Source organism: Poecilia reticulata, chromosome 7, assembly GCF_904066995.2.
Source record: "Poecilia reticulata chromosome 7, P_reticulata-male-v2, whole genome shotgun sequence".
NCBI classification, from domain to species: domain Eukaryota; kingdom Metazoa; phylum Chordata; class Actinopteri; order Cyprinodontiformes; family Poeciliidae; genus Poecilia; species Poecilia reticulata.
Window position 1 is genome coordinate 20,510,682 of NC_088836.1, and position 12,648 is coordinate 20,523,329.

General features: G+C 40.6%; 1 protein-coding gene across 2 annotated transcripts in view; it reads left to right on the forward strand.

Annotated features, from left to right (window-relative positions):
- Positions 1-1,714: 1,714 nt before the first annotated feature.
- Positions 1,715-12,648, forward strand: part of nkain4 (sodium/potassium transporting ATPase interacting 4) — a 58,261-nt gene continuing 47,327 nt past the window's right edge. Inside the window, exon 1 of one of the 2 annotated variants that reach the window (XM_008413926.3) lies at positions 1,715-2,036. In XM_008413926.3, coding sequence (XP_008412148.1) covers positions 1,983-2,036 — 54 coding nt within the window. In that variant the 5' untranslated portion in view covers positions 1,715-1,982. The remainder of the gene's footprint in view (positions 2,037-12,648) is intronic. The other variant, XM_008413927.3, reaches the window with a different exon arrangement.

Below are 12,648 nucleotides of genomic sequence, written 5' to 3' on the forward strand. Positions count from 1 at the left end.
TAATCCAGGATAAAGATCCACAGCATATTGGCAAATCAACAAAGGAATCATAAAAAGCTACAAAGCAACAACAGCTAAAGAGATGAGTTGCACATGCATGTCGATCTTTGCTTCATTAGAACCTGCAAATATATGAGATTTATTATTATTGTTATTATTATTATTTAATCCAGCAGCAATAGTGGATTTGGGACCTCAGATTTTTCCAGAAATGTTCTGTTTTTCAGTGTGAATTTACGCTCCTGCAATAAAAGCTGAATTTATTCGAAATTTTTTAACTCAACAACGGCCATAAATGTAGCCAGCAGGGCACATCAGATGCAAATGTTACAAGAAAGTTAGACCAATGAGATAAAAAACTATGCAATGTCAAAATGTTTAGATATATCCTTCATTAGTATTTAAAAATACATTTTACATGAAGGTGAACATTTGCATGTGCATCCTTACATAAAATTATGTGTACCTACTAAACAGTGATTATCCAATAAATAAAAAAAAAACACACAGACACAGGTGCATAGACTTAAAGTTTCTAAAACATTAAGTGACTCCCTTCTGTCGACTTCCATGGGGACTACCCTGGTGTTTATTTTTGGCAATGTTGAGAGGGGGGAGCTCCTTCCGGGCCAGGCCGAATGCAGGTGGGTAGGGCAGTGTAGCTGAAGGATGCCAAAAGAAGAGGAGCGGAGCTTTAAAAGGAACAGAACGGAGGAGTGTGTGATGAAATTAGATGCGAAGTCTTTCCCCGGTCAGCCCTCAAAAGCCTGAAACATTTATGAATCTGTTGAGGAATGTAGCGGGAGCCACGCTCGTTTTGGAGAGCATGAGGTTAACAGGGAGAGGTGTTTAAAGGCATTTGTATTTTAAGTTGCATTCAAATGTCAAACAAATATTCTTATCCCAGTATTTTTTTCCATCAGAAAAAGTTGCAAAATTACAGTTTGAGAAATCCATGGGGACAAAACATTGTTTACAGAAAGAGCTGATCCAAGGAACTACACATTAAAACAAACTGATTTGCAGTTCATAACTATAGATATAAATAGGTGATGCTCAGTGTCCTTAAATATTCCTATTATGCCAGAAGAAATGTACAATGTGTACAGATCTCCTCGATAAAGCTAATACTACAGAAAACAACTACCTGTCTCCATTTGTTGAACTCAACAACAATAAGAAAACTCCAAAGGGTTTTCTTATCAAACTGTCCAGTTTGAACTCGGTCCACCAAGTCCGAAGGCGTCCAAAAGCAATCCGCTAGAACACTGAATGTAATCCCCTTGTGTGCTTCATTTTTGCTCTTATTCGCCACTAGATGGCGCCACTTCTCCACATTTTTTTTGAAGGGGTTAGGTAATGTCCTGACCTCAAGGAACTAAAGTCATTATTAAATTGCTTGTACGCTTAATTAACAACACTAGCCCTGCTACACACAGATATGAAAATATCTATTCAACAGTCTGTTCATTTAAAAGAAATAAAAATGAGTTAAAATATGATTATTAATAATAATATTCTTACTAATATATATATATAATACTTAAATAATAATGATAACTACTACTATTAATATTTTTAGTGATGCTGCCATACATCGCTGCCCTATGACGCCCTCAGTCAGTCATTGAGTCTGCCTGCCCCACCAGCGCCACTGCGACCACCTCCTCCCTGCCCCTCCTCCTCCTCCTCCTCTTTTTTTTTTTTTTTTTTTTTTTACACACACCGGCTTGCTCCCAGTCTCCCAGCCAGTCACCTCCAGTGCGACCGGTCGGCCAGAGCGGAGGTAAACAGACACGTCCGGAGCAACCCAGACCGGAGGCAGCCGACCCTGGTCGCTGTTCCCAGGGCTCAGTTAAAAAGACGCCGGAGGAGGATGGGACAAAGCCGGTGTTTGGATCAAGACTGAGTCTGGACGGCACGCCGAGAGCTCGATACCAAGTCCTTCACACCGCGTCACCGCGTTTCCCTCCGCTGACACAATGGGCTGCTGCAGCGGACGATGCACTCTCATTTTTATTTGCACTTTACAGCTGGTAAGTTTGTGCACTTGTTTTTGCTACTTTTGAAAATTGGGAAAACAGCTTTAATGTGAGGACAGACAGACATTTTTCGGTTTTGTGTTTTAGTTTTTTTTTTTGTTTGTTTAGTTTTTTTTTAAGTGCAGGTTTTTTTTTTGTTTGAAGTCCTCTTAACGGAAAGAAAACATGCTGCTCTGAAGAACATTCATGAACTCCACTCTGAATAATGTGATTAAGGTCCCACTCTTTGTTGAGAGAGCACCAGGGGTCCTCCAACCACCACACACATTCAAGGTTTGCTACTCACAGTAAACCTCACCCAGCATGACCCCCTGATGCTGCTGCGACCTTTCTATGTAAATAAAGGTGAAACCTGCATTTACGGGATGATCTTAATGTTTGGGAGTTGTGTTCATCAGGAAACATCATACACCGAAGCGTGTGAATCCAACGAAGCATCACTCAGCTTTTCCAAGTTCATAAAGTCACCGAAAGTAACATTAAAAGGATTGTAGTGACGTCTCAAATGATGCTCCTCAGGCTGGCCTTTCTCTCCATCCCTGAGCAGAGTTTACTTGACGGAGCGTGACAGTGTAATTTATGGCGGCATTAAAAGTGAGCTTGGTCATGCCATCGACTAAAACGCCACTCTCAACATCTGAGAAAGCAATAAAACGTTCCTTTCAAAGAGACAAACAGGGAGGTTTTGATGTATTGCATCATGCATGAAGTAATTCAAAACAGAAACTGAGTGGAGAGGTTAAGAAGGGGCATGCACTTTCTTTTCACCCATTATCTTATTTAACTATTAACCATGCCATCACTTCTAGATTTTTCTGTGGGTTAAGTTAAGTTTCTGGACGTTGCTATGCCTCAAGTTATTTATTTAGAACCATGACGCTGACAATCTAATGCGCTATTTCTGCTTCATACTGTCCAAATTATGCTGTATCTTAAGAAAGTGGAACTGTTTAAGTTACTGTTTTTTGACAAGGGGGCTTATTCTTCATTTGCTAGAATATTTTGCTTGATAACTTTTATGTCAGAGACACATATTTGCATGAGTTTAATTGAAGCCCTTTTCTCTCTCTTTGTTTTAAGAATAGGTATACCAGCCACGTTTCACCCACAAAGTCAAATAATACAGCTCTACCATGGTGTCTATTTCTGTTTTAGGTTTTGACAAATATTACTTTAAATGTAATCGTTGAATCACTTATGAATGTGGTGTGACATTTTGCGTTACGACAGAAAAATCACAGGGACGATCATATTAAAGGACATTTTAAAAATTAAGTCAGTTACTAAAATCTCCTCAGCATAACTGAGCTCATATGACCACGCCTTCATTGTTAAAATAAGTCAAATAGATAAGAGACAGGAGACTTATGACATTATAGTGACAGAATCAGACACAAGAAACTATTATCAACTCTTAAAACTGTGTCTAAGTCTCTTAGGTAATTCACCTCGAGCCACACACCTGTTTTTCCTTTGCAAGCCTCAGGCCGTTTCGCCTCATCAAAAAGAAGGAGGTCAACCATTTTTAACGTGATTTATATAGATGTCAGCTGGTCCCTTAAAAGGCCCCTGAAGATTTCTGCGGACGGCTTCGTTTCCTTCCCCGCCGCCGTTTCTTGATGACCTCACATTTCCTGTCGCGGAGCCACACAACACCACAAACACACTCGCACCTCCGTGCTGACAAGTGTGATCTGTGAACGAGGGGGTTGTGCTAAGCCCTTTTGTGACCCTTTGAAGGACCCTCTGGTTGTGTATGTGTTTTGTCTGCATGAATATACATGTGAGCATGTGCTCTGAGCAGCACCAGGGACGCCCTGCGCTCTTCTGGCTTATACCTATGAATCCACAATGAGCCAGGTTATTCCCTGCCCAATTCACCGTAAAAAATAGAAAATAAAAAACTGCCATTAACAAAACAGCGCAGTCTTCTCCTCAGATGTAAAAATAGCCCTTGTAAACCACAGCGTGAGCTAATTAGCTCAACAGAGTGCTTTGATCAAACCTCTTTTGGCATCTCGGCCATACCCTAATTGAATTGTGGTGCGCTCTGCTCATCAACAGGCCGGCCGAGCGCTGGGACTCATCTCTCTGGGACAGAAGGCAGCAGATAATGAGCCTATATTGATCGAAATGCCTCAGTTCCTTTTTCCCTTTGCTGCCTAACTGTTGCAGACAGCAGTGCTGGATGGTTGTCAGGATCCTGATCAGCCCTGGAGAGTAGCAAGTACTGGCTGGAAGCCCTGTCTCTGTAATGATTTGTTTGTACTCAGAGACACAAGTAAGCTCAGTTTTTTTTTTTTGTCTTTTTTTATTTATTTATTTATTTGTCTCAGCGGGTTGGCAGCTTAAGGTGCCGCCCTGAAGTTGACCCAGACCGGAAGGGTTTCGATTGGTTAAAACAAAAACAAGACTATTGTAAATGTCAGCAGCTGGACATGATGAGGATGTTGTTGTTGTAAATGAAGCTGGTGGCTCCTTGGATAGAAGCTGCAATTGTCCTGAGCTTACAAGAAAGGCAAACTGAGCTGTTTAAAATATAAAACGCTGACAGTCAAAGTGTGGAAACTGAAGGAACTCAACACTCAAGGTGTGTTTTGACTGTGAAACACCCAACGCTTTTTCTCAGGCTTATTTGCAGTCACTGTAAATGTCACAGAAGCAAATTTTGATGGGGTTTTCACAGACTTCTGTGCTCTGAGGTGAGAGAAGGAGCAACAGCTTCTTCAGGATTAAAACCCTCTGCATAACTATAGGGTTCTCAACATTTCACAGCATTTACACTCGGAAACAGAGATGTGATACTTTCAGTGTCTGAGGAAGTTTGTAGCGTTCACTGAAGAGAAAAAAGAGAAACATGTTTTGCACAGACAGAGCAGCAGCCTCAGGTATTTTCTTACAAATATGTGTTGTGATTGGTTTTATTTGTACCCATAAATAGATAACTATTTATTAAACATTTTACAGTTAAAAATCTATATTTTTTTTACTTTAATCTAAACATCACAGATAAACTATCCTTGTTCTTGGAAGCGGTTCTTTACTGGAAATAGGCCTTGAAGGAGCTTTTTTCTGCTGCAGGAAACTTTACCAGGAGTTTTTGTTGTTTCCACTGCAGAAGCCAGCGGCAGATCAGATTAATGTCCTCATCAAAGTCTTGTAAATGTAAATGTTACAAGATTTTACGGTTTTTATGTTTTGAGAGAATAAGAACATTGATAACCCCCAGCAGTGTTTATTGTTAATCAATTGTAAGGTTAAAAGAAAGGATTGCAAGTGGCTGCTGTTCCTCTGGAAAATGTGTTGCAATGTTTCTTTATCTAAAAAGCTCCTTTGAGTCACAAGTGGTTTAAATTAATTTTCAACATGCAACCACTGTAAAATGTGATGTTGTGGACGTACAACACTGGGTTTTAATCCCGAAGAGATCTCCCCTGTCCTTTCCTCTTGCTTCTCGAGACAAGAAGAAGTCTGTGCTGGCAAAAAGTTTAACTAAAAATTAATTTGAGTTATCCTTTTCTATAATGTTGGGAGTGATGTCACAAAAATGTGATTGCTGTTACAAGATTATTGACTGTTGCATTAGTTTTCCATCATTGTCTGGAGTTTGTATCGATATGGTTACAAACAGATTCTTGTTTCAATCTGTTTTGAGTTCAATTATTTGGATTTTGAACTATAACTGGAAATAATCTGATAGTAATAATGTTGTGTTGGTCTGATTTCACAGCATTTTCTGTCGCGTTCTTGAATCTGCTGTTTTAGTGGGCAAAGACGTTTTGAAAGACTGTTGGAATCGTGTTTTTAAACAATTCAACTGCACAATTTTTTTGGCACAACTTTTTGTCCACACCTCAAAAATGGGACATTTTCACTCAAAGTTATCATTTTGTGAGAATGTCATATAGGTACACTACTCCCAGGGCAGACAAACACACTCTCCCAGATCGGCACTCTATTTTCCCTGAATGAACTAATTGCTCTGATAGACAGAACACACAGACCAGCAGCTCATGAACCGTTTCTCATTCTCAGACACGCCCAGAATTACAGCTGCACATTCCTCACTGTGAGGGAAAGGTTAGAAGGTCTGATGATGGGTGAAGATTAAAGCCTTTGGGTAAAAGATGCACAAACAGCTTTTGAGATATTTTGGAAGACAAGATAAAGTAGAAGTTTCATTTGATCTCTTGGGAGAGAACAACAGATGCTGCAGAGGGGTGTTGAATTGGAAAAGTTTGGCGGGAAAAGTTTTCAAAAGTTCCTCATAAGAAAGCTTTGTCCTTGTTTAAGGTGTTTTTGCAGTTGTTATTATTGTCGTCGTTATTATTCATAAAGCAGATGGAAACTTTTTTTTTTTTTTGCAAATGATTTTCCTTGTGGGAGATTGAGATCAGTTGAAAGAGCAGCTGTTTCTATTCTGAACTAAAGAAAAGATTTATAGTTTAGATTTATGACTCCAAAAATGGCTCTAAAGGCACAAACTTGGTTTCAGAATTGGACTGAACAGAGTCAGTCAAAAGTCAGTTCACATCTTCTTTTAGAGTGGCACTCTAAACCAACAGACACATGAACAGCTTGCAGCCATAACACATTAGTCATCAATAATTACAATTTTTGCTGAAATCACTTAGCTTGTGAAATATGAAGGATCTCTTTCTATAAGTTTTGGCCACACCTGGTAAATCAAAAGTGCAAGGAAGACGAGCTAAGAGCTGCTTTAATCGTATTAAACTAGAGCAAAGCAAGCTAACATTAGCCTAGCATGTCAGAAAACGTGTTCCAAAGCAGAGATCCACAGCAGTGCTGATTCGAGAAAATATTTCATAAAGTTATGTTTGCTTTAGAGAAGAGTGTTATTATAGCATTAGAAAACCAGTAGAGGGTTAATACTGACTTCATTTTAAAGTTTATGTTTATGTTTAGCAGCACTCATTTTAAATCTCAGACTGGCAACCAGAAGGAATTTGATATTTTTAAATGAGTTTATTAAATGAGTTTAGCCCTAAACACTGTTTATCAGCCTCTGATTTTTGTGTGGGGATCAGTAAATCCCCCAAAGAACATATTAAGTAATAATATATGGAAGTTTCAGTGACACAAGCCCTTCTTGTTTTTTTTTTTTCCTTTTTAAACCATTTGAGTGTTTTTCACCAACAATTCTTGCATGTATTTGCCCACCAGGTTAGGCAATGTCACTTGCCATCCTTTCCTCTATTCTTTGATTTATTTAGCTAAATAATAAATCCATTTTATCTGGAATGTGTCATTGTTTTCCTACACATGCAAGGACTTGGATCATTAGCTTCACAAGAGCAGTAAAATGCAAATTTCCTGATGCATGTATGCCATGAATATATATCAATACAATTTGATACACATCAATTTGTATCGATATTCAGCTTGAATTTAAGTGTGCGCACACAAAGTGCCCTGACCTCATCTCATATATTACTTTGTCACCCTGTTGTAATTGAGGGTTATTACTAGAGCTGAAACAACCTGCATGGCAGTAAAACACTATGCTGTCAGGCCTGCAGAGCAGGGAGTTACGGTTAGCGCTGTCGGATAATCCTGCCGTTCCTCACCGGTTCCCAGCAGAGGTGATAGATCATAACATGGTGGGATTAGAAATATGAAAGATGCTGCTGGGAAGCGCAACAGTATTTCAGTTTAACTGGGTACAGATGCAGACATCTGTTCGGGGTAACTTGTTGGTTGAGTGTTTTGCAGAGAGTGTGTAACTTCTTTATCACGCCTGTGCTGGAGCGTAGTGTGATTAATGATAATCAACTGTATTTCTTCAGCACCCCCAGGTTGATAGAAGAGATATATCGGTGGTAGGAGATTAAATGCTCACAGCTCTTTTATCTCTTCTTCTTAGTCTTTGCCTTCCTCGGGTTTCTATTGAGTTTTTATAACCCTTTTCCAGGCTGTGATTCATACCATCAGGGGCAACAACCCATTTGTTTGGTGTTTGCTTTAGTTTGCGCAGATAGTGGCAAACAAAGAAAGGATCGCTATCTGATTTATCCTTGCGGGAATACATTTTCTCTCTTTGTGTTGGACGGAGCAGATTTTATAGGGAGAGTTCTCCAAGATCCAATGGTTTCTTTAGTCATTTCCATTTTTTTTATGGGAAACTTTTGGTCTAATTTAGTCTGAGCAGTGTGCGATTTCTAAAAATGCAAGCATCTGCCTACATTGATTACCATGTTGACCAGACTGTAAATGAAATGGGAGCAGTGTTTGTATTCTTATATTGCTTCTTGATATGCAACTTTCCTGTTACTTTTAATAGAGATCTAAGAAGTGCGATATGCATTTGTATTCACCACCAAGTCAATACTTTGTCAGAACCAACTTTTGCTGCAGTCGTACCGCAAGTCTTTTAGGGTGTCTCTCTACCAACTTTGCACTTCAAAAGGCTGAAATTTTTCCCCCGTACTGCTCGACAAAATAACAAAGCTCAGTCAGATGGGATTCAGAGTGGCAATAAACAGCAAATTTCAAGTCTCAATAGAATTTAAGTTCTGTGCTTGAACTGATCCGTATATTGCAGATCTAAACCGCATTGTAGCTTTAGATGTATGTTTAGATGCGTTGTTGTTCTGGAAGTTAAGACTGCTTCAGTTTCAAGTATTTTGTGGCCTCCAATAGGTTTTCCAAAAGAATTCCTGCATGGACTAAATCCATCTCTGGCCAGCTTCCCTGTCCCTGCCTAAGAAAAAAAAAAAACCCTCCCCTCAGCATGATGCTGCCATCACCATATTTCTGTGTTTGCATTGTTTTCCACCAAACATATAATTTTAAGCCAAAACGTTGAGGCTTAAACATCTCTCATTGACATGTGTGCTGTGTTTGGTAGATGGCTCCAGAAAAACTGTAGTTTGTTTTCTTTCAACAATGGATAGATCTAGAACTTCAATCACAGACGAAAAAAACAAAACAACAACTCATCTTTCTAATCAACAATGATTTTGGAGCTGTTAGTGGCTGCTTTTGCACCAACAATCCACCAAAGGTTGAACCGTCCAAATATTGTGGCAGATGAGATTCTGCTGAAAATGCTTCTCCGTTATCTCAATGCAAATTGTAAAATACTGCTCGTTCGGTCCTTGTATAAAAAAATGTCACTTATTTCAAATACAGGCTTCTCCAATTGACTGTTGACCAGAGAAACTGCATTAAGTCCCAACCTTGTCTTACTTTGTCTCTGGGTGTTTACTATTTTCTTTTTGAAGGTCAGACAGGTTGCCGTAATTAGCCTGTGTGTTTAGCGGTGAGCTTGCTGTCAGTCGGACCCCTGGTGTTCAGCGCTGATTGTGGTCTTGGCCCAGGCTGCCTTGATTGCTTCGCTTGAACAGCCCTCATCCACGGAAGAGCAGATCCTGACAGGTCATGTCTGGCCTTAGCTGCCAAAAAAAAAGAAGAAAAAAAAAGCCCCATCAAAAGACGTTGATTAAACGGAGGCTTCCACTGAGTCACAGGGCAAGGTGACTCCTTAACACATTCACACACACATCCCCTACCTCTGGAGCTTCAGTATGTCATCATCTCACCTGGGTTTTTTTTTTTCTTTTTGGAGGTGAAGCTCTGCTTGAATGTTTAATGAATGCAAAAAGCTAACAAAGCTGTCTGGTGTCTCCTTTTCCCTCCCATTTTACGGCACTACCCCCACCGGGCCCCCCGCACATCGCCCCCCTGCTGAGATTAGAGGTTGGAATATGTTTAAATTATTGATTGCCATTTGATTTAAGAGAGCCTCTGGAGATTTTGGCTAGATAGAAAGGTGCGTAAAAGGCGAGAGGGGGAAATGAACTGGGGGATGGGAGAAGGTTCAACCTCTCCCTGTGAGCTAATAAGTTTGACCCTAGATATCTGAGGTCGCCGTGTTTTCTTTTTACTTTTTTAATTTAAAGTTCTACTTTTCTTCATTCACCCGTTTTCATGGCCTGCAACAGAAAGCATATGAGGAAGAGAAGAAGACGACTTGATTTAAATCAAGTTGGCACCGTTAGAAGAGCGACGAATGCAGACAACATCTGTGGGTTAGATTGCTGCAAACTTAAGGGGTTGTACATCTTTCTCTTAGAGCAGCTGTCACTCCAAAGATGTCTATTTTGATCCCTATCCTTTAGTCACATCCAGCTGGGGATTTTTCATATCCAGCTCCCTCTTTTTACAACCTCAGTTTAAAACCTAATCACATGTTGAAATGAATTAAGCCTTCCTTGTTGCTAACTTCTTTTTCAGTCGTGGCTGCAGTTTTGAATCCGCATTCATGCTCTCAGCATGTTAGTTTTAATAATATGTGTGTGCTTGTGGCAAACCCCCTCCACCCCGCCACTCCTCTCATTCCCAGGTGACCTTTATTACAACCAGTCTCCATTTTAATGTGTTCAATTTAACACACCATTAATGTTGTGGTTATAGTGAAAACACTGGGCTGGCAGATGCGAGCGTGTCGACGCTCCCGTTCAGGCGCTGGCTCACGGTGGCGTGTCTGTGTGTGTGTGTGTGTGTTCCACATCGGTGACGCTGCAATATTCAGCCATAATGGAGATAAAACTGGGACTGTTTGAGAGCCCATTTCTCTCTTTCCATTCCAGTGGTTCCATTGGTGTCATTTGTTATAGTGTGGCACTGAATAAATTGCTTTGGGAGTTCCACAGCTGTGATGACTATCTTGACAGATCACACTCAGCTGAATGCATATTCGTCTCAATCAAATTTTCCTCCTCAACTTTGGGGTTTTAGTCCTTCTTTCATGAGCGACTGATGAGTTCTCAGTTCTTTTTTTTTTTTTTTTTTTTGCGGTAAATATTTAGAGAGATCCGAGCTATAAACTCTCAACAAATATGTTGGTCGAAAAGAGAGATGTGTAGATTATCTGAACCTCAAAAGAAATCACAACATCAGCTGTTGCTGTACGTTGTAGTTAGGGCGTATCTTTGTCTAAATATCTCTACTAACTAAGACTAATACTCCTGCCAGACTATTGTGTATGAGCCCTTTGTTTCAATAGAATCGAAAGCCATAATTCTGTCAGAAAATAATTCTCCAACATCGCCTTCCTAAGCACATAACACCGCAGCATAAGCAACATGCACAATCCTGTTAATCCTGTGAGAGATTAAACACATGGATGCTCTTACTCAAAACAACAAGCATTGCTAATTATTACTGCTGGGATACAGCCTATTGTCAAAACCTGAGATGGAAGGTGTTGAGTCACACTGAGAACAAGTTTGGGCTCAGGCTTTGAAGCTGTAGCAATTAACTGAAGCTTTCAGTTTGTGTTGTTACAATATTTAATTTTCCTTCAGGATATTTATTTCATAATCTAAATTGAATAAAACTGAATTGATTTGAATTTCAAGTTATGAGTAATTTAAGACTGAATCTAATTAGGCAGAGAAACAAAACTTCTGCAGTTTAAGACTGAATCTAACAGTCCAGCTACTTTATAAGATATATTTTGGTAGTATCTGTCTGGAGATCCTATCTTTATAGACAAAAATAGGTATCGCAAATGTTTCTCAGATGTTTGTGTTAATATGGAAATGATGTGATGAAACGGATGCTACAGATTTATCAGCTGCCAATCTGTGCTGCATGTCTCCTGCTCTACTGCATACCGAGGTCTAGTAACATAGTTTGAACGGATTGCCATGTTCAGGAAACCAGTTTGTGATTTGAGCTTTGTGACATGGTGCGTTGTCCTGCTGAAAGTAAGGATGGGTACACTGGGATGGACACTTTCAGCAACAATACTCACTGTGCTCTTTAATTGATTCTTTGGTTTTAACGGTCCAAAAGGTGTCAGAAGATATCCCTCAAGCCATTACACATCCAGGATGAGCCAGAACCATTGGTAGAATTGGTACCATTGGTACCAATTGGTACCAATTGTATGGATACGTGTATGGGTACACGTATCCATACACGTGTACATACACATATGGATACGTGTACCCATACGTGTATGGGTGCACGTATCCATACAATATTGTTTTGAATGCCCAGTTTTAACAACATTCAATTGGCTCTGCTGGAATTGAAACTTTTTGAATCAGGCTATGGTTTTCCAGTCCTTTACTGGAATTATGGTAAAATTATGGTGAACATGTATGGATTTTAGGCTCAGTTTCCTGTACGAAGCTGATAGAAGTGGCACCTGTTTGGTCTTCAGCTGTAGCCCATCCATCCATCCATCCATCCATTTTCTTCCGCTTATCCGGGGTCGGGTCGCAGGGGCAGCAGCTTCAGAAGGGAGGCCCAGACTTCCCTCTCCCCAGCCACTTCTTCCAGCTCCTCCGGGGGAATCCCAAGGCGTTCCCAGGCCAGCCGAGAGACGTAATCCCTCCAGCGTGTCCTGGGTCTTCCCCGAGGCCTCCTCCCGGTGGGACGTGCCCGGAACACCTCACCAGGGAGGCGTCCAGGAGGCATCCTTACCAGATGCCCGAGCCACCTCAACTGGCTCCTCTCGACGTGGAGGAGCAGCGGCTCTACTCTGAGTCCCTCCCGGATGACCGAGCTTCTCACCCTATCTCTAAGGGAGAGCCCAGCCACCCTGCGGAGGAAACTCATTTCGGCCGCTTGT